General features: G+C 40.2%; 2 protein-coding genes and 3 long non-coding RNA genes across 14 annotated transcripts in view; 2 read left to right on the top strand and 3 right to left on the bottom strand.

Annotated features, from left to right (window-relative positions):
* Positions 1-1226: 1226 nt before the first annotated feature.
* LOC124340958 (eEF1A lysine and N-terminal methyltransferase-like) lies at positions 1227-4043 on the top strand. Its single transcript, XM_046793810.1, has 10 exons — positions 1227-1455; positions 1528-1650; positions 1719-1935; positions 1993-2092; positions 2154-2568; positions 2631-2817; positions 2903-3092; positions 3155-3451; positions 3520-3654; positions 3721-4043. Exons 1-10 carry the CDS (start codon positions 1364-1366, stop codon positions 3909-3911), a joined length of 1947 nt encoding a protein of 648 aa, XP_046649766.1. The 5' UTR covers positions 1227-1363; the 3' UTR covers positions 3912-4043.
* Positions 4044-4859: 816 nt separating this feature from the next.
* LOC124341495 lies at positions 4860-7554 on the top strand. 4 transcript variants are annotated; one of them, XR_006918368.1, is made up of 7 exons: positions 4860-5119; positions 5184-5335; positions 5418-5597; positions 5828-6053; positions 7107-7183; positions 7250-7387; positions 7457-7554. It is a non-coding gene; the product is annotated as an uncharacterized LOC124341495 (long non-coding RNA). The 4 variants fall into 4 exon arrangements; XR_006918367.1 differs by lacking the exons at positions 7107-7183; positions 7250-7387; positions 7457-7554 and adding exons at positions 6339-6585; positions 6652-6684 and having other exon boundaries at positions 5828-6022; XR_006918365.1 differs by lacking the exons at positions 7107-7183; positions 7250-7387; positions 7457-7554 and adding an exon at positions 6339-6677 and having other exon boundaries at positions 5184-5352; positions 5828-6022.
* A 443-nt stretch (positions 7555-7997) lies between these two features.
* Positions 7998-9029, bottom strand: LOC124341593. Its single transcript, XR_006918511.1, has 3 exons — positions 8910-9029; positions 8754-8830; positions 7998-8100 (listed from the first exon to the last, which is right to left on the bottom strand). It is a non-coding gene; the product is annotated as an uncharacterized LOC124341593 (long non-coding RNA).
* A 979-nt stretch (positions 9030-10008) lies between these two features.
* On the bottom strand, positions 10009-11900 carry LOC124341486. 3 transcript variants are annotated; one of them, XR_006918331.1, is made up of 6 exons: positions 11641-11900; positions 11408-11576; positions 11163-11342; positions 10738-10932; positions 10175-10421; positions 10009-10108 (listed from the first exon to the last, which is right to left on the bottom strand). It is a non-coding gene; the product is annotated as an uncharacterized LOC124341486 (long non-coding RNA). The 3 variants fall into 3 exon arrangements; XR_006918330.1 differs by having other exon boundaries at positions 11425-11576; XR_006918332.1 differs by having other exon boundaries at positions 11190-11342; positions 11425-11576.
* A 4512-nt stretch (positions 11901-16412) lies between these two features.
* The window catches only part of LOC124340887 (paired box protein Pax-2-A-like), a 42884-nt gene continuing 33821 nt past the window's right edge, over positions 16413-25475 (bottom strand). For 4 of the 5 annotated variants that reach the window (XM_046793653.1, XM_046793654.1, XM_046793655.1 and 1 more), the window contains 6 exons: positions 23202-23575; positions 20910-20998; positions 20430-20820; positions 20172-20273; positions 19151-19750; positions 16413-18516 (listed from right to left, as the gene is read on the bottom strand). In XM_046793653.1, the coding sequence (XP_046649609.1) occupies positions 18371-18516; positions 19151-19750; positions 20172-20273; positions 20430-20820; positions 20910-20998; positions 23202-23575 (1702 nt within the window). In that variant the 3' untranslated portion in view covers positions 16413-18370. The remainder of the gene's footprint in view (positions 18517-19150; positions 19751-20171; positions 20274-20429; positions 20821-20909; positions 20999-23201; positions 23576-25475) is intronic. The other variant, XM_046793657.1, reaches the window with a different exon arrangement.

Genomic DNA, 25475 nt, shown 5'->3' with positions numbered 1-25475 from the left:
CATCACCACCTGCACAAGGCTCCTCCTCAGACACACACACAATGACACATTTTACGAGAATTCCCCACCGAATTTAACGACGGGTCCATCACGCGCGTCCAAGGCCCTTCTTCTTCTTCTTTTTTTCCCTTTTAGACGTATCCCTTCTTGTTTTCATTCCAACTCTTCCACAACGGTCGAGCTGCTTTTTGCGCCGGAATTTTTATTTCCGTCTGGTGTAGACACAGGCGCAATGAAGAGAGAAGGGAAAAAAAAGACGCACACACACACACAATACATGGTGTAATAAGTGTGTAGGGCCGACCGCTGTTATACAATAGCCAAAGAGATTGGAAAGTGCTAATTTATGCGTCATTCCTCAGTTTTTTTTCTCCTTCTTAAAAACTGGTTTAAAAAAAAAACTTTTTTCACCCAAATTTATGGCCCGAATGTGAAATTGACGTCCGTCCAACGAGAAACTACACAATTTAATAATAATAATAATAAAAAGAAACTAAATCGTCCGACAAAAGCGTGTGCAGACCAAATCTTTGCTCGCAAATGTTCTTTCAAATTTTTTATTTTATTTTTTACTTTATCATCATTTATCTTGGCATTCCAGAGTGATCCGACGATATCCATGAACACTTTTTTTTTTCAGACAAACTTTTCTTCTTCCACAGGCTCCTTGAATGGTTCAATGATTTTTCGTTCGAAGTTCCGGTTCAGTTTTTCAGTGTCCATCATGACTAGACAGTTTTTTTTTCTTTAATTTATTATTATATTATATTTTTATTTCGTTATTATTTTTCTGGCACGTTTTCACAGCACTGCATCATGTCTGAAACTGATGGAATGGCTAAGTTCACGACTAGAACACATTTGATTGTGTCTGGAAAGAAATTCTCTCGGCAATTTGTCATGGGTTAACACGAGAGTTTTTTTGTAATTGATTTATAGCTCGTAATAGTTTTCCCATCAAGATTTTTTTCTCCTTTTAGTCGTCAGCGATGAACCCTTTTTTCCGAAGAGCTATTTTTAGTATTTTGTTTTTGTTTTTTTCCCTCCAAACTCGGGAACAAACGCGTCATCTTGTGGTAAGAAAATGTAGCTTTATTCATTTTTCCACCCGGACAAAAATATGAAACAAAGTAATTTTTCCTTTTTTTTCTTGTGCAAATTTAAATTCAATTATTAGTTAGCAGGTATAAAAACATCAAGTTCTTGAAATTATCCATTAAGACTTGGCAGTTAACCACAGTTAACTAGTTATCTTGACAGCTTAACTTCACGTCGTCTGCTGATGACTTTAAAGACACGTGCAATCGTGCATGATCGCTCAAACCACAAACTATAAAGTAATTTGAAAAACCTAAAGACAGCAATGAATCTATTACCAAAATCTAGTTCCGAATTTAGTCAGCAAGATTACTGGGACAAATTTTTCAAAACAAGAGGGAAAAAAGCTTTCGAGTGGTATAGTATATTTACATAACCTGCATTTCATTGTTTTTGTTTTGTATTCTCACAGTATTTTTATTTCCCCAGGTATGGCACATATAACCAACTTTATGGTGTGCTACATAAATACATCAACCCACGAGATAACATTCTTGTAGGAGGATGTGGAAATTCAACACTTAGTGCCGACTTGTACAATGCTGGGTTTACGTAAGAAAAATTTACAGTGTTGTTTACAAAATATGTGTGTCCTAACCCAACTGATTTTGATGTTGCAGCTCCATGACAAATGTTGATATTAGTGAAACTGTGATTGAACAAATGATCAAGCAATATGAAAAAACTCATCCTTTGATGAAATTTGTAGCTATGGATTTGCTTCAAATGAGCTTTGATGCTGAAACATTCACATGTTTCTTGGATAAAGGAACGTTAGATGCCCTTATGTCTGATACTGACCAAGACTCCAGAGAAAGAGCTGAAAATATGTTCAAGGTATATTAATTGAATCTGATACAATAAAAGCAATTATTTAGTGTGGCTTTATTTCAGGAAATTGATAGAATACTTAAAGTTGGAGGAAGATATGTCTGTATCTCGTTGCTCCAAGAACACATTCTTCACTGTCTCATTGCATACTTTCACAATTTAGGTGGTTTTGTTTCGGAGGTTACTCATCACCATATTTTACATTCAATTTTTCGTTGCTACAGGATGGATGATTCGTATATGCCGGTGTGAAGAAGCTGAAAGTCAGGATGATCCCACTGATTTAAAACAGAAGGAAACATCAGGTGGTGGTCGTTTTCCGTTTCCCGTGTTCACTGTTGTGTGCACTAAATTCAAAAAAATGGAACGCATGACGCCGTTGCTCGAATTTTGTCCCGATGAAAAAAACATTGAGAGATTATCAAGTGTGGGTCAGTTAAAGGAACGAGTTCAATCCGTTCAACATTTCGCTACATTGTGCCATCAAATCAGTCATGACGAGAAAGCCTCGCAAGATGTTTTCATTGAATTAATGGACCCCAAGTCGACTAAGAAAACCCCAAAATATACGCTTTTCATCGTGGATCGCCCATGTAAATCGAATCAAAAGTTTGCTGCGTTTGTCGTTCCGCAAGGAAGGTAAGAGCTTTTCAAGTTCTTTAGCAGACTATTTGATCAGTAACCGTATTATCTTTACTCAGAGAGACAGATTGGCTGTTTGGTTCAAACGAAGGACGGCGGCAACTTGCTGACAATGCCAAATTCCAGCGATTACTTGTAATCCATTTAGGCCGCGATCACCAATTTGCTAGTCTGGATTGCGTGCAAACCGAATTGGCTGGCATTGTGTCCAGTTTACAACCCCAAGGATTACCACCCAATACTCAGGTTTGTTTTTAACCAACTCTTGAATTCTCGATGCAAAAGAAACATGCTTATTCACTCACGTAGTTTTGTTTGGCAATTCTTTTAGATCCCGTTCCTGTCTCTGGGCGCTCAAGTTAATCAGCGGAAAGAGATTCACAGAGGAGTGAGCGATTCAACGGGTGAATATGTCGTGGAAGAAGTCGAGGAAGAAGATGACGGAAAACCAGTAATTTTACGTCGGCTCATTTTTCTTTCAAACCCCAATGTCATTCAGTCTGAAGCTCGAATGAAGAATGGTAAGCGTCCTAGAATGGTTTCAGCAAATGATTCAACTAATATTATTTTTTTTTTCAACTAGGAAAGGTTGATCTGAAGTATTTAGCTTGTCAGCATCATCTCGTCATGGTAGAAGAATTACGTCAAAATCTTGACATGAAAAATCATGGGCTAAAAAGCATCCTAGTCCTTGGTCTTGGTGGCGGAGCATTGTGCACGTACTTGCATCAAGCGTACCCACAATTTAAAGTTGACGGCGTTGAGATCGATCCAACTATGGTAGATTTAGCCCGAAAATATTTTGGATTCAAACCCAATGAAAATCTTAGGCCTCATATTGCTGATGGTTTGTCTTTTGTTCAAGACGCAGCGGCTTCAGGTAAGCAAAATCTACACACATGTACAATCTAGATATTTTAAAACACAATATGTACTGTTTCCGAACAGAATCAAGGGAACGCTATGGTTGTATCATGCTTGATGTCGATTGTAAAGACCGCAGCTTGGGAATCAGCTGCCCCCCTCCAAGTTTTTTGGAACCTAATTTTATTCAATCTGTTAAACAATGTCTGAATCCTCAAGGTAAGAGCATCGATCATTATTGTTTCTATTTGATTTCATGATTCTCTATATAAATGCTTTTCACAGGAATCTTCTTTATGAATTTGGTTTGCCGAGACGAAGCGAGACGTAATGGTGTAACAGAGATGCTCCGTGAATCTTTCGCCTCAGTGCAAATTAAAAAAATCAAAGGCGAGGTAAATGAAATTATCACATGTCACCCTTCTTCTCCGTCTCTATCCAAGGCAAGTGGCGGAAGAAAGTCGTCAAAGAAATGAATTTTTTGGAAATTGTATAATGAAAGGGACTTTCAGATGGTGTTGCTGCCTAACATTGTGTGTTGAAGAAGTGTAACAGAAATGAACAGGAAAGTGGTTCTATATAATAATAAAATAATTTTTTATTTGTCATTTTTCAACGTCCTCAAATTACGAGTCTCGAATGCTTTCCTATCAAATTGAATGAGATCCAACTTGAGGATCCAGTAAAACAGAGACGACAAAGACTGTTCAAGTTATACAAGTAGCTAAAAAACGGAATTGTGAAAAAAAACGAAACTTCTTAAAAACAGGTTTCATGGACTGCTGGAGTTAATTGGTGACGTCACCAAGGTTTCAAGTGTCATTCTTATATAGTAGTTGCCTAGGTAAGTTTAAATTAAATTAATTACACTGCATATCAATACCGAAAAAAATCGCAACCTGGTCTCTGACGATTCGCCGGTACGTTCCCTACCACACGTTCCTTTATTTGGTTACATTCGTGATTTTTCACGGTATAGCGACCGTAGAACTCCACCGACAATAGAACCCCAAAGTCCCCAATATTTAAAATTTTTTTTTTTTTTAATTATTTTGTATGCGACAATAAAACTCCAACGACAGTAGAACTCCAAATACATAAGAAATCTTTTTTAAATATTATTAAAAATACCCGACAATAGAACTCAGCCAGAACTAGCCCGGTCGAATTTTAGCTGCGTGACGATAAAGAAAGTCTAAAACCTAAATCCCAAACAATTTATCTTTTAACCTGTCGTTTGTGATTTTTTTTTTTCTGTATAAAGCGTAAACATTTAAAAAAAAAAAACAGTCTAACGGAACCGGAGCATTAATAAAGATAAGAAGGTGTGCTGAAGTGTTTTGTTAATCATAAAGATTCTATAGACTTGTCAGTCCATCACGGGTTTTTATTTATTCAAGATTCTAACACAATTTTATTTTAAATTAGTCGTTAAGCCCAGCCGGTTATAATGCTGAAGCTGAACAGTGAACATTTTATATTCACACTTCACAGTCGAACTTTTGCCGCTTTGGCTGATTGGCTCTTAGCAGGGATGCCAGATGCGGACGTTTTAATTGCAAAACTAAAAATGGCAATGTTGCGCTGTGCGCGTTACTTTCAAGATGGCTGCTGACAGTCTAACAGCCTCGGCGACCGAAGTCAACTCAACTTATTTTCCCTGACATTACTCGTCATAAAAATTGTAACTACTGCTTGTAGTCTTTAAGGCTATTAAATGTAATTATTTTATGTTGGTGCATTTACAGATAATATAGCCTAAAATTTATAGTTGGCAATTCCATATGATTATGTGGCCTGAAACTGCTGTATATTTTCCCAAAATGTCGTCTCTTGCTGCACGTCCCGGCTGTGCGTTTCGTCACATGTAGAGATACTTCACAACATTAAAAGTGATCATGTTGGTCTAACCCTAAGGTTACATATTTATTTATTTGATGACCTAGTTTCTGATAATCAAGTTTCTATTTTTTAATTAACAGCATGGTGAAGTCTGAGCTTCTTCATTGCAGTCCCATGTGCTGTACTGTGCAATTTGTTGTAGCCAGCTGGCGAAAGGTGTTCCTCTTACAGGTTTGCTACCTGTACCATTTGTAACTTTCGTCAAATTCAGAAACACTTCCAAACAATTTAAAGTAATTGAGTTGATCAACTTTTTTACAGTAAGGCTACACATTTAATTTGTTGATGACTACTAGCTCTTTGCTTTTTATCTGTTGACTTTTCAGTTTAGAATGTTTTAAAAGCTTGCCAACTGTTGATTCCTTTTTAAAGTTTGTAAAAGTAATTCTTAGAGATTGCTTAGTTTAACTATGCTTCTGTTATTTTCTTATGTTGCACGCCACTTTGTTTTCTGATAGTAATCGAGTTTTTTTTTCTTTCCCCCAAGTAGGATTAGCAGCCTCTTGAGGTCTGAGCCTCTTTGTTGCAGTCTGATGTGTACATGAATTTTGTGCAGCCAGCTAGTAAACGGCGTGGTGAGCTGTTGCATGGAGACTGTGGTGTTGGTGACTTGGTGTCGTTCGTTCATTTAACTATGGACCGTCCAGTCGTTCGTTTATCGTAAGAAATCTGTCACTTGTCGTAGGTGTGTAAAATTGTGTCCACCAGGTGTCAAAGTAGGTTAACATTTAGTTCTTGATGTCGTAGAAAAGTGACATCTTATTTTGTGCTTCTAAATAAGTGCTTTTGTGGAAAGTACTTGTAAAGAATTGTAAACTTTTGTAGTTTTGTTTATGAAACATGACAGAAATTCCCTTGCTTTTTAAAATGGTGAAATGAAATCTTGATGATCTTTGATCATCTTCTTGACTTATTTTTCTCTAGTTTAGTGTACATTTCAACTAAATTATTAGTGGTATATTTTTTACAATTCAAATTTTTATTGTTCTTTTGCTTTGTAGATTTCCATGGTCAGTTTTATGTTTGAGCTGTTTATGGTGTTGCTGTATGGGATACAGTGGTTTTGCAGACCTTTTCCAGTTGAGAGATGCGCTGAAATGGTGGAACTTGTGCAGACCTCCAGTTGAACATCATACTTTAATGAGTCATTTGCCTATGTTGGTGTTCATGCAGTATATGCAGCGTTATGCAACATTTTGGCAGCATTTTGTCGACATGTTGCCTCTTGCTACCTGTACCGCTGTTGAGGTAATGCTTGATGTACAGTCTCATTTAATTATTGGCTTTAAGTTAATGTCTCCGTTTTCATTTCAGTTGATTCGTTTGCCGCCGTTCGTTAGACTCGACTTTCTTGACTTATTTTTCTCTAGTTTAGTGTACATTTCAAGTAAAGCATTATTGGTATCTATTTTACATTTCAAATTGTTGTTGGCTGAGACACTGAAGATGACATCTGGTGGCCAGGTTTGTCTTCAGTTGTTGGGCGTAGGCTAGCCCTTTAGCCCCTACCTTCTTTGTTCTTCGTTAAGTTGAATCATGGTTTCTGACTTCTGAGAGAAAGATTCGTCATTCTTATTTGTTTGGGATTTTGATGTTAGCTTCTTTGCTACCCTTGTTAGGCATTTTTTAGAATTTGTGATGAGTTTTTGTTGGTTCGGTTTGGCGGTTTGTGAGCTTGCTATTATTCTTGGTATAATTGATTCGATTAAATTCTATTCATGTGCAATGAAAGCGGCCTGATAGTGTTTAATTTCATTTTTTATTTGTAGACGAATTTTGATGCTGAAAGTCTTGGAAACCATGCTGTCCACCACGTCGAGAAACTGAGTAACATCTGTGTTCAATGGTAAAATTAACAATTAAACTGGTTGAAATACATTTGAATCATAACAGTTGTTATGTTTGATTGCAGGCTCCTCTTAATAAAAGGAACTGAAGCCATCCAATCTAGGGCTTCCATCCAATCATGCAGGCTGCATGGAAGAGGCTGCATGGAAGTCACATTTACCTTTGCTTTGACAAACATCCTGAACACACACACCATTTGAAGGTGACCATCTTATTATCCAGTTTAGATTTTACAATTAAAATGTGATTAAGCTTTGCATTCATTGGTTAGTTTAACATTTTGGGATTTCGTCAAGTCAACAGCTATTTCCTTCAGTCATGTGTTCTGTTATGGATTTTTTAAAGGGGAGTTTGTTGTAAGCAAGAAAGGCAGATACAATCGCAATTTGCACCAGTAGACTAGATGCAAATTTCTACATGAGACTGTTGAACTAGAAATTTTTTAACTGTCTGACGCAATTTCAATGAAAACAAACTACCACTTTTTGTCAAATTGGGTGGCGGATTGCTTGCCAAAAATCACACATGCAGTGTCGGCGTAGATCCAGGGAGATTACCTGGAAATGGAAGAGGAGAGAAGAGTGCGAGGCAAGTTTTACTGGGGAGCGATTAGTCATACTAGGCTTCCGGGTTAGACTCATGACCCTCTAAAAGTTTTCGTCGGATCATGCGCCTTCCAAGTCCCCGTTCGACCAGAGCCCTCCCCTCCTCCTGATTTCACAGCGGGTGAGTGACCACCGGCAGGCGTTGGTTAGTGGTTAGTTAGGGAAACGGGGCCACAGAAAAGAAGGGAGCCCAGATATGCACTTTTAATTTAATTATCTACAGCAACATAATTTTCTTGAATTTCAGCGTTTACTCGTCAGTTTCACCATCCCAATGGGTCAGTCTATGGAATGGCGGCAACAGATTCACCTAAAAGGAGATTTAAGAAGGATTTGATCAATAACAAGAACAATCATAATCAATAACAAGCATGATGCTGTTATGAGGCGTAGAGAAACAAGTCAACAAAAAATAATGGAGAGCACTTCAAAAATATTGAATCAAATCAGCAAATCAAGAATATGCACTAATTGTTGTCTTATGCCATATCCTGCAGTTCAGGAAAAATTCAGGAAATTAATTCAGGATTAATTCAGAAAAAAGCCGAATTTCACATTCGGCTGTTAGTTCTTTTTGGCTTCTAATAAGTACTAAATGAAGTACTAACTCCTTTAAAATCCGAAAGTAGGCAAGCAAATTACCAAAGTCTAACAAGTGAGCTTTTTGGCTTACGGTCAGTTATCACACAAAATTATCTAACGTTAACTGCCGATAAATGTCTTTAGAATTGCGTAAAGTAAAAGTAACTGAAACAGTGAAACTTCTGTTTTTTTCTGACTGATGAAAAACAATCTAAGCAATTGTCTAGCCTTGTAAAGAAGATACTGTATGTTTAAAATTTTAAACAGCAAAATGAAAAGGCCTGCTCTAGCTAAATCGAGACTTAAATATAAATATATACTTAAATAAGAAAAAATCATACAAAACAAAAACAGGTAATAATAAACCTAATAGCTACTCACGCAATACTGCTACATTATCACAGCCACAGTTCCTTCTTTTAAGGTGTTATTCACTGGAAAGACTATTTTCCAAAATTCTGATCATGATCAAAAGAAGAAGTAAAAGGAATTAGTATAAACCTTACTGTAGGGCCTACAACTTACAGTAAAACTTACACCATAAATATGAAGAGAATTCCAGTTGGAAATTTTGCATTTGTTTCAGTCATAATTCTCTTTCTTTGTTATTGAAAAACAGCCTGGATCATGCTATTTTCCATTCACAAGAAATCTCACTGTTTCAAAAAATCAAACATCAAAAGAATTGATAAGTGTGAGATTTGCAAGTCAAGGAAATAAAAAAATACAAATTGTTAAATCAACTAAGCAGAATACCTATAATGTTGGTTTCACACTTAATCTGCTTTACCACATTCTGCTACTTAACAAACTTTTTGAAATGTTTAATAGTTCACTTTATTTTATACTGCATCGAAAGTCGAAACGTGAAAGACAGCAACTAACCGTGCACTCACCATGGCAGTCATTGTTGTTATTAAACTGCAGTGGCACCTGGTGGGGGATTTCATCTAGAACAAATCCTAGAAACTAGGAAGGATGCATCTAGAATTTGAAAAAAATAAGTTGATGGTATGGTAGGGCTTTAAACATAAAAAACTAGGTCGAGATAAACCTACATGACATGCAAAGCTCAATTTCATACTTGAAATCACAAAATAAAGGCAACCAGTAAAAAGGAAGTCCATCATAGAATCATAGAATTTACACCTAGGAAAAAATCAGAGTGCAAATTAGTAGAAAAATCTAAGATGCAACATGCAAAAGTCACTTATCAAGTCTAACTTCCGCGTGCGGTCGCAATCGAGCGGAATAAGTTCAATAAACAAATGAATGAATTGTAAAATGTATGGTTAAAATCGACGAAAATCAATGAATGAATATAAACTATATGAATTATGTATAGTTATTTCTTCGTACAATATACGTTTTCCATTACATTTAACAGAATCATCAATATTAATAGCAAAATTTATGTAGAATTGTTTATTAAACTGACAGCCCGGTTCAATACACAACCGATCAAAGCGGGGGGAGACACTGCATTGATTGACTGAACCAGGGAGATTACCCAAGTCCCCGTTCGACCAGACATCTCCCTTCCTCCTGGTTGTTGCAGCGAGTGAGTGACCACTGGCGGGCGTTGGTTAGTTAGGGAAACGGGGCCACTGAAGAAGGGAGCCCAGATATGCACTTGTAATTTATCTATATAATTTATTGATCAATCTTGAATTTCAGCAACGTCTTCTTAGTTTCACCGGTGGATCGAGTCTAACGAACGGCGGCAAACGAATCAACTGAAATGAAAACGGAGACATTAACTTAAAGCCAATAATTAAATGAGACTGTACATCAAGCATTACCTCAACAGCGGTACAGGTAGCAAGAGGCAACATGTCGACAAAATGCTGCCAAAATGTTGCATAACGCTGCATATACTGCATGAACACCAACATAGGCAAATGACTCATTAAAGTATGATGTTCAACTGGAGGTCTGCACAAGTTCCACCATTTCAGCGCATCTCTCAACTGGAAAAGGTCTGCAAAACCACTGTATCCCATACAGCAACACCATAAACAGCTCAAACATAAAACTGACCATGGAAATCTACAAAGCAAAAGAACAATAAAAATTTGAATTGTAAAAAATATACCACTAATAATTTAGTTGAAATGTACACTAAACTAGAGAAAAATAAGTCAAGAAGATGATCAAAGATCATCAAGATTTCATTTCACCATTTTAAAAAGCAAGGGAATTTCTGTCATGTTTCATAAACAAAACTACAAAAGTTTACAATTCTTTACAAGTACTTTCCACAAAAGCACTTATTTAGAAGCACAAAATAAGATGTCACTTTTCTACGACATCAAGAACTAAATGTTAACCTACTTTGACACCTGGTGGACACAATTTTACACACCTACGACAAGTGACAGATTTCTTACGATAAACGAACGACTGGACGGTCCATAGTTAAATGAACGAACGACACCAAGTCACCAACACCACAGTCTCCATGCAACAGCTCACCACGCCGTTTACTAGCTGGCTGCACAAAATTCATGTACACATCAGACTGCAACAAAGAGGCTCAGACCTCAAGAGGCTGCTAATCCTACTTGGGGGAAAGAAAAAAAAACTCGATTACTATCAGAAAACAAAGTGGCGTGCAACATAAGAAAATAACAGAAGCATAGTTAAACTAAGCAATCTCTAAGAATTACTTTTACAAACTTTAAAAAGGAATCAACAGTTGGCAAGCTTTTAAAACATTCTAAACTGAAAAGTCAACAGATAAAAAGCAAAGAGCTAGTAGTCATCAACAAATTAAATGTGTAGCCTTACTGTAAAAAAGTTGATCAACTCAATTACTTTAAATTGTTTGGAAGTGTTTCTGAATTTGACGAAAGTTACAAATGGTACAGGTAGCAAACCTGTAAGAGGAACACCTTTCGCCAGCTGGCTGCAACAAATTGCACAGTACAGCACATGGGACTGCAATGAAGAAGCTCAGACTTCACCATGCTGTTAATTAAAAAATAGAAACTTGATTATCAGAAACTAGGTCATCAAATAAATAAATATGTAACCTTAGGGTTAGACCAACATGATCACTTTTAATGTTGTGAAGTATCTCTACATGTGACGAAACGCACAGCCGGGACGTGCAGCAAGAGACGACATTTTGGGAAAATATACAGCAGTTTCAGGCCACATAATCATATGGAATTGCCAACTATAAATTTTAGGCTATATTATCTGTAAATGCACCAACATAAAATAATTACATTTAATAGCCTTAAAGACTACAAGCAGTAGTTACAATTTTTATGACGAGTAATGTCAGGGAAAATAAGTTGAGTTGACTTCGGTCGCCGAGGCTGTTAGACTGTCAGCAGCCATCTTGAAAGTAACGCGCACAGCGCAACATTGCCATTTTTAGTTTTGCAATTAAAACGTCCGCATCTGGCATCCCTGCTAAGAGCCAATCAGCCAAAGCGGCAAAAGTTCGACTGTGAAGTGTGAATATAAAATGTTCACTGTTCAGCTTCAGCATTATAACCGGCTGGGCTTAACGACTAATTTAAAATAAAATTGTGTTAGAATCTTGAATAAATAAAAACCCGTGATGGACTGACAAGTCTATAGAATCTTTATGATTAACAAAACACTTCAGCACACCTTCTTATCTTTAAGATAGAAAAGCAAGCTTATCAGCTCGCCGCGAAGGGATAATCGTAAGCCAGTTGAAAACTGTCTTAAATGAAAAATTCAGGGCCTATTGTTAACTCGGACTTATTCACAGTTCACACTTTTCTTCACAGACTTTTTGGTCTTAAAACGGTATTTTTCTGTCAAAGTTCAATATCCTTGCAAGTTATTAACGTTTAGTTTGCTTAACTCTTATTTTCCAATTTTTACACATAAAGTTCAATAATTGAATTTAAAAATAACCATCTTTTAGTCAAATAACTGCAAAACATAAATGCAAATCTGGTTGTTGCGTCATGGATGGGACATCAAAGATTGCGTCATCACGGCGATACTACGGACATCTGGTGGTGATTTGATTGGGCGGAATATATTCGTAAAATTATTTTACTCATGTTTAACCATCCATTACGAATATATTTCAATAAAAATTATCCGACGAGAAGGATGAATTTTAAACTTAACACGTTAAATAAATGACACTTACATATGTAGTGGAAAGTGAAATTTAAACCTAAGGTGAAAAAGTTGTAGTCGCCACCGCCAGATGTCTTTAGTCGTTAAGCAATTATTTTAACAGTTTTTCATTAATTACAGGAGAACTAATTAAGTAAATGAAATTATTTTTGTTCTGGTCGCACCGCATATTTTTTGTGTAATTTTTAAGACCAAAAAGTCTGAAATGTGTCGTAAAAAGCCCGAGCTATGGAGCGTTACATACATACATACATACATACATACATACAGACAAAGTGACATGGCTTTTTTTTTTCTGCGTATGCGATTATTAGCTTCGCCCTTCGGGCTCGCAATTAATGCTCCGGTTCCGTTAGACTGTTTTTTTTTTAAATGTTTACGCTTTATACAGAAAAAAAAAATCACAAACGACAGGTTAAAAGATAAATTGTTTGGGATTTAGGTTTTAGACTTTCTTTATCGTCACGCAGCTAAAATTCGACCGGGCTAGTGAAAAAGGGTTGCTGACAGTAGAACTCCAAAGACAGAAGAACTCCACCGACAATAGAACCCCAATATTTTTAATAATGCTAAAAAAAAATTTTTGTATGAGACAGTAGAACTTCAACGACAGTAGAACTCTATTGTCGTAGGGGAGTTCTACTGTCGGGCACTGTCCGAGTTCTATTGTCGGGTATTTTTAATAATATTTTTAAAAAAGGATTTCTTATGTATTTGGAGTTTTAAAATTATTTTAAATATTGGGGTTCTATTTCTATTGTCGGTGGAGTTCTACTGTCGCCATACCGTGAAAAATCACAAATGTAACCAAATAAAGGAACGTGTGGTAGGGAACGTACCGGCGAGTCAACAGAGACCAGGTTGCGATCTTTTCGGTATCGTGGCATGACGATGCCGTGTAATTAATTTAATTTAAACTTACCTATGCAACTACTATTTAAGAACGACACGTGAAACCTTGGTGATGTCACCAATTAACTCCAGCATTCGTTGATAGCCTCCCTTCGGGCTCTTTTCCCAGAGGCTCGAAGGAAACCTAGCGACGCAAGTCGCACAGCACAATTTGAAATATTGTGCCGTATTGTGCTTACTCCTGTGCTTACATAGATGCGTTCCTTTTTAATATCTACTGAAAAATAGGTGTATGATTATAATTATTTTGATGATATAAATTTTATGGATAAATTTTTTTTTCGTATGTTTCAACTCTCAAATAATTTTGTAAGGCATTTTAAAAGTTGCCTACATCACTAATTCACAACTAATTCTTTAATATTTATTCTCAACGCGAGATGGCGATGTAATATTGTGAAGAGCAATTATATACCGCTATTGCAATAAAAAATATTTCACATGCTATAGTCGACAAAGCCACAACTTTACCGCATGCAATGGAAACGCTTTGCTACGCAAAAAAAGGTGGTCAATTCAAGTTGATTTCCCTTTTTTATCATCTCGTAAGAGGAAAGAAGGAGCAGAGAAACGAAAATGGAATTTCCCCTGTGTTATATTTGTCTAAAACTTTTCCCCTTCGAGTTCCAGGGACGGTATTCCAGCGGATTCGGCAGCGTCTAGCGCGCCTTTCCATCTTCTCGCTTGGGTGAGCTGCTCTCAACTCACGTGAGATCCTCCCGCGCGTCTCCCCGTGGGTGCCCAGGGAAAGGAGCCAAAGATGAGACGGGGAAGCAGATGAGGAAAAGAAAAGAAATCAAGAAAAACACAACAATCGGAATGAGCTTGAGGGAATCGAAAAAGTCTCTGTCCATTCTCTATAACCTCGCTCAACAACTTCATTGCACCTTGTTCGCTTTAACTTCGAATTTACTGGATGTCGCTCTAATTGTACACTGAAACCGAGAAACAGCATTCCGTCTGCGTAGGTTCCATGAAGGAGAACAAGAGTCGACTTCATCATCATATCCATCAGACCAGATGAAAGACGGAGACGCCTCCATCATTCAAATGCACCGATCTATATTAGTGCGGTATTCCGACGTCAATGAAGACCAAGCCAAAACTCAAAAATATTTGTCGATTTTTCGTGTCGATTCATCTTGATTAAAAATAAAGAGAGGGAAGGTTGAATTAAATTACCAGCCCGTTCCTTCAAGTTGATTGAGAACTCATTTGAAGGTAAAACTCTTTTCTTTTTTTTTTCTTTTTTTTTCCTTTTCAGTTTTCGTTGTACCGGAAGGACTCGTTGGGTAACCGCATAGGTATACACAAATACACAATTACCTAGTGGACTGGCTTACAGCTACACAGAGCTGCCATCAGTATTCAGTGGGTACGTACCTATAGCCAAGAAGGTCGACGTCTGGTTGGAAACGACGAAAAGAAAAGAAAAAATAAAAGAAGGCAGCCAGTAGCAGTAGAGTATAGACTCTCTGGGTATATTAGAGTCTTCCTTCACCCGCGACCAATAACAAAGGACCGGCTAGCACACAGCACGATTCACGGCACCACCAACAGATGCAGCCAACACCAGCGTAGGTGTGTATGCCTTATTGTCAAAATATAACGTGTATACCCACGAAAGAAAAAAAAAAAGTTGATAAGAAAATACGTCCAATGCTCTGCACTGCGTTAAAGCAGTTGGAATCTACTACACTGAAAAGAAAGGGGCGTTTTAATGACCGCCACCAGGTAGTACTCACCTACGCACTACTTTCCCAAAGGAGAGAAGAAAAAGAAAAGACAGCGACGCGATCAAAGAAAAAGGAAAACTGAAAACGAGTCGAATAAATATGAGCCAATGGGGAAACATTGCCGATGCCTTTAAAAGTTAAAGCGATGGCGCACTAGCGCGTGTATAGGAAGCCGGCAAGGACGGATAGTCTAGCCACTCTTTTCCCTTTTTTCTTTTTTTGATTCTGGAGAAGGGAGGAAAGAAAAAAAAAGTACCGAGTTCGTGAGTAATATCAAGGCTTTTCTTTTTTTCTTGGTGGCGATCAATAGCTTCTCTGCCAATCGCCACATCCGACTACTGTAAAACTCGAACAATGAACCAAACAACGTGCACCTTGTTCAGCGTACACATAAAAATAGAACCCATTTGAATGGGATTGAAATTGAATTAGGCGTTCTGGCTGAACTTGAGACAACTTCTGCAGACGTAGCAAAATAGGCACAAGTGTTGTGCATACGAAAATAGAAAATGTACCCGTCAGGTACAGTAATCGAGTGTGACTACGATAACTTGGGCAGAGGTTGAGTCATTTGGAATATTCGCGTTTAACTGTATTCAAAGAAATGCGAGTTTCGCGTGAGTGTTTTGCACTTTGTTTGCTCTCTCGGCGATATGACGCACCGGAAGTTCTATGTATGGAACTGTGCATAGTGATTTGAAAAGAGGCGTCTTGGTTCGATTACGAGAGAGCCGTCCGCTCGCGCTTCCAAGTACAAACAAGACCTTCTTTCATTCTCATTCTCCGTTTTTTATTTTTTTATTTTTGAAGTTTTTTTTTCAAAATCATAAAAGGCGGCAAATATAAATAAGAACCGGAGCGTCGTGTGCTCCGGTTTATTGTGATTCGGACTCTGTGGCTCACGATTTCCCCTTTCTGTTTCGACTCTCTTTTTCGGCTGCAACTGCATCCTTAAGTTGTTATCTACACAGTTTGTCGAAGAGTCAATATTCAAAAACTCGAGAACCTTTTCAGTTCCCGAACCTCTCGTGCTGCATCAAACTGGCGCGCACTCTCCCATTGTTGATTCAAAAAATGCCACACAATAGGTCTTCAGTTTGGATTATTTTTTTCAAGTTTCCGGGTCTATAAAGGAAACTAATACTAATCCTTTAAGCCTAAAGAAGACGACATACACCGGCGAAGAGGTTTGAAATCTCCATCGAGTTACGCGCGCGCGCAAAAAAAAAATTTCTTCATAAATATCACTTTATTGACACGTTATTCCACTGTTTTTTATTTGAGGGCTACGCCAGCTACACAAACTCACACACACACACACACACACACGCACGCACGCACATACACAGCAGCGGTATCATGGGATAGTAATACACGGGCATAATTTTTTCGAGTTTTACACGCGCGCAAACGTTTTCAAATTTTCTTTTCGCATAATTGAAAAGGTGATGATGCTGGGCATGTAATAAACGCAACACATACACACAACCTGCCGCTGATGGGATAAATCATGATAATAATAATATACTGTAATATGTACTGTATATAGTAATGTAATAAAATTGAATATGTAGAGAAAGGAGACACAAATACACAAACCCCAAAAAATAAAAAATAAAAAGGGAAAACCGGAATTTCTCAAATTCTTTTCACTTTCACACGCACAAGTATGGAGAAACGAATAAAGAGAGAAAACAAACAAATCGGCATTTGAGGAGGAATCGAATCTAAAAAATAGAAGCAAGTCAACTTCAAATAACGAGAGGTGAGATAATGATGAGATAGACAAACCCGTCCGCCAACTTGAATTTTCAAATGAGACGCGCGACATTTTCCGCCAAAAAACTCAAAAATAGAAAAAAAAAAACTTCAAAAGAAAATAATGAGAAGGAGAAAACCGAATATGATTTCTATAGTCACTTTTTTTTGTCATTTTCATCAAATTAGAATTGATTCTTATTTTTATGTATAATATAGTATGTATATCTAAATAAAGGAGAGCCGATGAAAAAAAGGTGTTTAAAAAATGATTATGCACAATATAAAAACTTGAAGCCTATTAGAGAGATGTATACAAAATTTAGGGGGGAGATATTGCAAACGACCTCTTTGGTATCAAAACAATCGAGAAAAATAAGAAAAAACCCAAAGAAAAGGTGATAATAGTGTCGAAAGGGAGATGCATTATCTCCACAATTCAACGAATAAATCAAAAGAAGGAGGGTCAAATAACATAATAAAACTAAAAGGGGAAAAGAAACTGAATTTTCGAGATCCGTTGAACGACATTTTTTTACTATCCCGTCCACCAATCTCCCGCACGATCCGTGAAACCAACACAACTCGCACACGTACACATTGTTTTGCATGCTCACTAACAAAGAGACGATTTCTTCCGATCCCGATAAAAACCAATTCAATGACGATGAACGTGATCAAGACCCTTTCCTGCTCCAATCCCTTTTTTCCCCATTTTACTATTTTAAAAATCCATCAGCATTTAATCTCCTAGAGGTTTTTGTTTTTCTTTCTTTTGCTTAAATTTTTGAGATCGCCAGACCTCATTCACTTGAAATAAAACTAGTAATTTGTTGGGTTTGAATCGTGTGGATGAATTTAGAAATTTGTGGTTGCGAATTTCACGAAATGAATGACATGATTTAAAAAATCGTAGTGATTTCTCCATCAGAAATTGACGACAATCATCAGGTGTGTGTGTATATATGTGTGTGTGTGTGTGTGTGATAGACATCATATTTTAAGGCTCAGCTCGGTGGGGACTAGGGGACGCGTCGAAAAACTACAAAACCGACGCCGTTTTTTTTCCAGATGTGATTGACGACGCGTGATTGTCACTTCACTTGATCCAGTGAAAATTACGTCATCAGGCCATCAATCACTTCATTCCTTTTTTTTTGTCTTTATCTTATAGAGGGTTTGTTGTACACGCACAAAAAAACGGGAAAACGAAAAGGACATTGGCTTTTGTGGTGGGGGGAGGGGGTTATACAGGAGCTTTCTTTGTCAATTAAGGATGTAACTGGATTTAGGTGATTTAAGTTGAACTTTGGGGTTTAGACTGCCAGATTTCGCTTTGCTTTTTTGTCCGAGTCGGAACTAAAATAGCAAGCAACCGCTTCTAGATTTGAATTTGATTGGACTTGGGGACCAATCTCACAACGGTCCGGATGTTGGATCGTATGTCGGCATGTCAGGTCACTTGGTGAGGAGTCCTCCGGTGCCGGCGCTGTATCCGTAGCTGCCGTAGGGCGACGGAGCGTACTGGCTGTAGTGATGTGACGTGTAGGAATACTCGGAACCGGGCATGACTCCACCGCCTACACCGACGCCGCCTCCACCCACTGTTGAAAAGACAAACGAAAAACAAAACAAAAAAACAATCAATAAACACATTCCCGCACGGCACTCTCTTTCTTTCTTTTTCCCGTGTAGCCAATTCAATCCAGTTCCTCCTCGTTTTGTTGTTGCTGCCTTTCTCTTTCCATCGCCACTTAAGACGGCTGACTGATGGTTGAATTCACAGCTGGGGTGCAGAGTGAGTGCACCATCCAACTTGCTTACCACCGCTCTCCCAGGCTCTTCCTTCGTGTACGGAGGAAAGAGAGTCAAGACATCAACAACAACGAGAGACAAGGACCAACTTCAATTTTTTTGGTGACATGTTTGAATTCGAAATCATTTTTTTGTAAATGGAAGAAAAGCCAAAATAAAAGCATGGTGCTGGTGCAAATACTCAAAGCTAAAGACATCCACAAAATTCCATGCCAAAATGAGTCAATCAAGCGATGCAGGAAAAATGGAGAGAGAGAAATCATTGGCAAGCAAAAATAATAGTTCAGATAATTTTTTAAAAGGTTAGTTTTGAGTCGAGTTCTTTTAAAAAATATATAAAAGTCCCGTCTTTGGTTTCGTTCTGTTTAAAAAATTTTTTTTTTTTTTTTGGGTTAGTTGTTTTGTTGGTTTTGTTTTACTCGCCTGCAGCTGTGGTGGTTGGGTAAGGTGCCATGAGACTGGGTAAAGTGTAAGACGCCGCCGCCGCCGCTGCCACGGCCGCCGCAATGGGCTGGAGCAGCGTGAGAGCGGAGGCGGAACGGGAGGAGGCAATCGGGGCGGAGGCAGCCGGAGGAGGCGAGGACAAGAGAGTCCGTCCCGCCTTCTCCTGCTCCTCGTGCTCGCCGATGCTCTGCTGCAGGTTGTGGTGGTGGTGGTGATTGTTGTTGTTGTGGTGATGGTGTTGGTGGTGCTGGGGAGGCGACTCGATCGGCGTCTGTGCCATCGTCCGGTAGACGGCGGCACAAAAGCCGTGAGAGGCCGCTTGATCCATGTCCATGTCCATGTGATGGTGGCCATTGTGGCCGTCGTCCGACATTGACGAAGAGCCTGTCGTAGTCGTCGTGCATTGGTGCTGTTGTTGATGCTGGATCAGGCAAGTGCTGCCCGGCAACGGGGAAGAGTTGTGAGCCAGCAGGTGGTGGTGGTGCCCAGCGCCACCACCGAGCCCGACTGGCCCAGCAAGCCCAGAACTAGCGTACCCGCCAGTACCTGCAGTGCAGACCGAAAGACCACCGATGCCGTCTAATAAACAACACAACAACAACAACATACACAAAAACGTTCAGCCATAGGTCCACCAAACAGGGAAGTAGGTCAAAAGTGATCAAAAACAAAATAGTCCAAAATTTGAAAAAAAAACACAGAAAAAACAAAAATGAAATCATGCAATCATTTCAAAAGGAATTTCTTTTTGAAACAAAATAAAAAGGCCTCATTCAAATAAAAAACCCGCAAACAAAACAAAAAGTGATCGATTGCGTTTTTTTTTGTTGTTTTGCGGTGCAGTCAAATTGCAAGTTGCAGGTAAAACCAAAATGAAAAGTGTCTTGTGCGCGAGAACTTTGTGAGAGAACCACGCCAAGTTCAGAGAGAAGAGAAAAGATGGAAAGCTTTTGTGGTACATGGAGAGAAGAGAGAAATAGAGAAATCACACAACTCTTACCTTGTTGGTACTGGAGCGACGTGTCGACGCCGTTGGGCGTCAGCATGTGAGCCTTTATGTCCTGCATGCTGATGGGCGTCAAAGGTGTCAAAGAGCCACTGCCTACTCGATGTCAATCGTGCACAACAACATCACAAATGGTTCGAAAAAATAAATCAAACAAAAAACTCAGTCAGAACTATTTTTATAAATACCAAAAAAATGAAACGACAAACTAATTTTCTTATAAACATGCGCTCAAAATGGCCATCGACTTACCGAGTGATGTGCCCAGCGGTGGAGTGTAGATGGACGTGCTCTGAGCTTGCGTCATCGTGCTGATGGTGTCGTAGAGAGGATCGCCCGAACTGCTCGACGTCACAGCGCCGTTGAAGGCGTTGGGGTTGTTGCCAGGTCCGCCGTTATTGCCGGCGCCGTTCTGGTTTTGGCCGCTGCCAGTCACGTTGCCCGTCTGCTGCTGTCCCACGCCGCCGTGTTGCTGTTGATGTTGCTGTTGCTGTTGGTGATCCGACACGAAACTGGGCAGAGAGTAAGGCGATCCGCTGACGTTATTGCCGCCCGTCGGTGAGCTAACCACTCCCGTCACGCTGCCAATGTCCGGCAGGAGTTTGTCGTCCTTCAGACTTGAGCCCCACTTGGTCGGCCACATCTGCCATATCAATACATTCGATTAAAATTGAGTTGAATAAGTCAAAGAATAAATCCAAGAATTAAAAAATGTTCAAAATGAAAACTCACGCTGTAGAGTTGATCGCTTCCGTAGTGCAGCCGCTGGCGTTTGATCTCGTCGTCTTGGTTGGCGTGGCCATTGAGCTCGCGGATATCGTCTGCTCAAATTTCACACGAAAATCAATGACAATTGTTATAGAGCTATTGATTGCACAAACACAAAAGCACACGGCACATCTGTTATTCGACTCTTCTACTGCTGATGGGTCAATCTGGTGCGTGCCCCATCGATATTATTCCACCCCCTTCTATCATTTCACCAACATTTACTTCCCCTCCCCCCCCCCCCCCTGAGCTCTCCTATCCCTGTCCTGGATGGATGCGGAAGTAGTTGAGCGACAAACACACGAAAATATCAGTCCATCGGCTGATTTTGCGAAAAGAAAAAAGAAAAAGAAGATCGAAGAGGAGGGGATGAATCGCTCGACATTGTGCGCGCTCACGGCGGCCGCTCATCAGTTGGTGATGATGGGGGTCGTTGCTATTGCGATGCCAAAGAGAGAGAGAAAAATAGGCGGAAACCCTCTCCCAAAAAGAGGAAAGGAGTCGAATAGGTCGATGAAGTCATCCGTCATGTGTGATGGAGAAAGAAAAAGGGAACATTCTCGTTTGACTTCATGACAGCGCACACACACATCCAGCCAGCTGAGTGTGCCTCTAGTTGTCGAGAGAGAGAGAGAAAAGGGAGACATTGTATTTCCAGGAGCTCACTTGACTGGTTGGCAGGGCATGGCAAAAAGCAAGGAGGTTTTTCCATCCCCAAGTATCCAGCAGCAGCAGCAGCAGCAGCAATCTCATACGTCACAGCCATGAGGAGGCCAGCAGCAGCAGCTTCCATTATGAAAAAGACACTCTCTTTCCCCACGGACTCTCTCTCTCTCTTTTCTACCGGCACAGCCAAAAAGACTCGGTTGCAACAAGGCAAACAGGGGCACCCACACACATACATACATATATATACACCCCGTAGAAAAGTCTCATCCGGCGACCGCTCCTCCACGCTCGGCCGATCATCCACCCTCCTTCCATTTCGCTTCCGGATCTCTCTCTTTTTTTTCTCCAACCCTCGCCTATATAGACTCTCTAACTCTACTCTACGGACGGGGAGCTAGCTGTGCACTTCCTCTCTTTTCTTTTCTACAGTCATCTCTCCAGCACGTTCGACCTAACCAACCCATCTTAGCTTGGCTTGGATGGCCTATGCCTATAACGCATTCGGTGAATTTCTTTTTTTGTTGGCTGGTGGAATAAAAGCAAGAAAGAATCTAATGAGACATTCCAATTCCCCCCCAGAAAAATAAATTCAACGGGGACTGCAGTTGTGTAACGCGATTGCGGTACCCAAAAGTGCACGGGAGCTCGGTCCCTTTGCGTATCGACGTGAATGTTTAATGAAAACCTCGGCCGCACACACACACACACAAAACTAGAGAGGGGGGTCGATCCAACTCGACGGCATGAATGATTTCGTAGAGTGTTTTGCGTCAACGTCTCTATCAAACGCTTGCCTCTACACACGACCGCAATTCCGTGTTCTCCGTAAATGACAGAGTTGTTGTTAGAAGAGAAAGAGGGCAACAAGGGTCAATGAAAGGGAATAGAGAGCGACGGGCCGGATTTTGTGGACGGAATTATTCAGTTTGGAGGACGCTCCGGACTGTTCCACTATTCATTGAGAGGTGGGGGGGACGAGAGAAGTTTCATGATTAAAAGGCCCAAAAAAACACGACGTCCAACAACATTCAAGAGTAGTTTGGATCTATACTATTCGTCCGATTTTAAAGATGCATTCGCTATCAGCGAGAAGTGGACGGCCATCTTTTATTGAAAACTCTTGCGTCGCATTGCATTGAAAATGTTGGATTTCTTTTTCTTTCCGATTTCCTGGATACCTAGAATCCTACATGGACAAACATTTCGCTCTTCTATTTTTCCCCCCTTTTTTTTAACTCTCGATCGATGCCACGCATGCTTTTTTTGTTTGTTTGTTTTCTTTCCCCTTCACTAGACAAACAAGGCCGAACCCGATTGTTATTACAAACCCACGACGACCCCCAATGGAGAATATAACCCAAAAAAAAAAAAAAATCTAATCAAGAACCACCAGGGACACTAAAACATAAAAGTCCTTGTGCGATTCCGGTTGCTGTGGGTTATCGGGTCTCAGCTCGGTCTCATCATTTTCCAGTCTAATGCGCATATTTTATGGAATTGTTTTTTTTCCAATGTCTGATTGTGTTTCCCAAGTTTGTTTTGTGGGCCAATAATCGGTGACATTATAATGAACGGGGCGGGACTCACCGTGATCGTCTCGCTTCCGTTTGATGTTGCCGTTGGGGTCCGTCTGCGGGATTCCAAGGATTCCGTTGATGCTGTAGGAGCCGGGCCGCTGGTGAGGCGAGTCGTGCGGCGGCAAGACATGCTGCTGTTGTTGCATGGCATGCTGCTGCTGCTGTTGTTGTTGCTGCTGGTGTTGGTTGTTGCCAGTCGAGGCCGTCGATCCGTGAGTGATGACCGAGGCCGTTTGAGACGAGACTGGGCTAACCGGCCCACTATTGCTGCCTCCTCCGCTGTTGCCGCCGTGACCCCCGTGACCTCCGTGTCCGTGACCGTGTCCACCGTGTCCATGGTGGCTGACCGATTTGGCTTTCTCCGCCGCTTTATTCCTCACAATCCTGGGCGCAAAAAAAAAAAAAAAAAAAAAATATTTCAAGATAAAAGCCGGAACGAAAAATGTTTAATGCCATAGAATTCCTTGATTGCCATGCAAAGGAGTGGGGCGAGGGAAAGTCTGTCTGGAGCTATCGCATTGCAGTTCAGTCACGCATCGATGGCTGCCGTCGCGCAAAGAAAATTACTAAATATTCTTCTCTTCTTTTTGGGCGTGCCACAACCGCAAGACTTACCCAATTCCGCATTTATTTATATAACTTCTACTACTACTACTACTTCTACTACTAGACACTGCTGTCTCAAATAATAATAGCTCAGCGTGGCCAAGAAAGAAAAGATCAAAGTCTGCTTCCTTACACGTCTATACCACCAGCAGACACATCACGGACAGAATAAGGACGAAAGTTATATAAGACGACATTTCCAAGGCGATGTTATTTTCTGGCTCTTTTGGTTTGCTGCTGCTGCTGTGCAAGAGGAAGAGAGAGAGTCTTAAAAAGTCGGTTGCGGTGGCAACATTCTCTAGATTCTTTTTTTCTTTTGGTTTTTTGGTTTTTTGGTAGGTTTGTTGTTTTCCCCGAGTCGTGTAACGGTCGGGCGCCCAAGCGTAACGGGCGACCGACTGGCCGCAGAAGCCAGCAACAGCGGCGCTGCGCGACAGACTGCCGTAAATGGAAGAAGAAGAAGAAGAGAAAAAAGGAAAGACTTGCGACACACAAGCGCATTTCAAATTACAAACCGGTAATTCACACGAGAAATAGTTAAAAGTTAACTAGACTTTTCTCCAATTCTATTTCAGTCAAGAATTACGAACGGCCTAGATCGTCGCACACGGGGAATATCGGCCGCTGTGTGTACATCGAGGCCGGCACGTGACCGACGTGATGCAGAGTATACATGTACTCGAAAATGGTTGAAAAATCAACCATCATTCGTCGCCCCATTGTCAAACTCTCTGCAGGACCCACACAGTCCCTGACGACAACATCATCAAAAGACGTCGGGGGGGATAATCGAGGGACCGCCCAACGCAAACCGTCGGCAAACGCCCTTTTTTTTCTCCCCAATCTAACCTCATTCACTTGAATGCCCAACAGTTAACTCAGGCCTATAGACAGCCACATATTCCCCAGCTTAATTAGAACGTCATCCTGCGCAATCCCGAAATCACGACGAGAGCAAACTGGGCGTCATCAATCAAAAGATGCGCGCACTACACAAAATAGATAGAGTCCAATAACCCAAGATCATCCTATCTTCCTAGTTTTCAAAAAAGAGAAAGAGTCTCTATCTAAAATCAAGTCTGCACGAGGAGAGGAGAGCAGACGGGTGGTGTCGGACAGGAGATGAAGAGCTGCTCATTTGTCAGCGTCAACCAGGTGGCTTTTCGGGGCTCCTTCCTGCACTCGACTATTGCGTTATAGTATACGTTGCGTCGAAAAAGAAACCAGCTAGAGACGATGACATATGTGTCTCTACAATATCCATCCCACCCTTTTTTTTGTTGGGGGATTTTCCAACATTGACGAATGTGTTCCGACACTTGGCCATACTAATCTACAGCATGTCTAGATTCATCGAATCAATTCCCCTCCGGCTTCCTCTCCCTCCCAACTGCGTCAGCCACTCTGTGAACTGTAAACATATCATTCCTGTTTTAATACCAAGGTGTTAATCACACCTATTCATCGAGCGTCATTTGATGAAAAGTGGCATCGTCCGATCACGACATACTACACACACAGTCTCGTGAATATAGGGAACAATGAAAAGAGGAGGATGTGTTGTGTTATGTAACAACTCTTGCGTATTAGGTTGTTATTTGGAGCGGCCCTGATGTCGGGGTTAATTTGACCCGAGTGTCTGGTCCTATACGTTGTGTGTCGATTGAAAGCCCCCACT

This window comes from Daphnia pulicaria, chromosome 5, assembly GCF_021234035.1.
Source record: "Daphnia pulicaria isolate SC F1-1A chromosome 5, SC_F0-13Bv2, whole genome shotgun sequence".
Taxonomy (NCBI): Eukaryota; Metazoa; Arthropoda; class Branchiopoda; order Diplostraca; family Daphniidae; genus Daphnia; species Daphnia pulicaria.
The sequence above is the reverse complement of the archived record's forward strand: the minus strand, read 5'-3'. Positions and strand labels throughout refer to the sequence as shown.

Coding starts and splice junctions, on each gene's coding strand:
- LOC124340958 (XM_046793810.1), top strand. CDS start 1,364: ATGAATCTATTACCAAAATCTAGTTCCGAATTTAGTCAGCAAGATTAC. Junction 1,456..1,527: donor GGGAAAAAAGCTTTCGAGTG/GTATAGTATATT, acceptor TTATTTCCCCAG/GTATGGCACATATAACCAAC. Junction 2,818..2,902: donor GATTACCACCCAATACTCAG/GTTTGTTTTTAA, acceptor CAATTCTTTTAG/ATCCCGTTCCTGTCTCTGGG.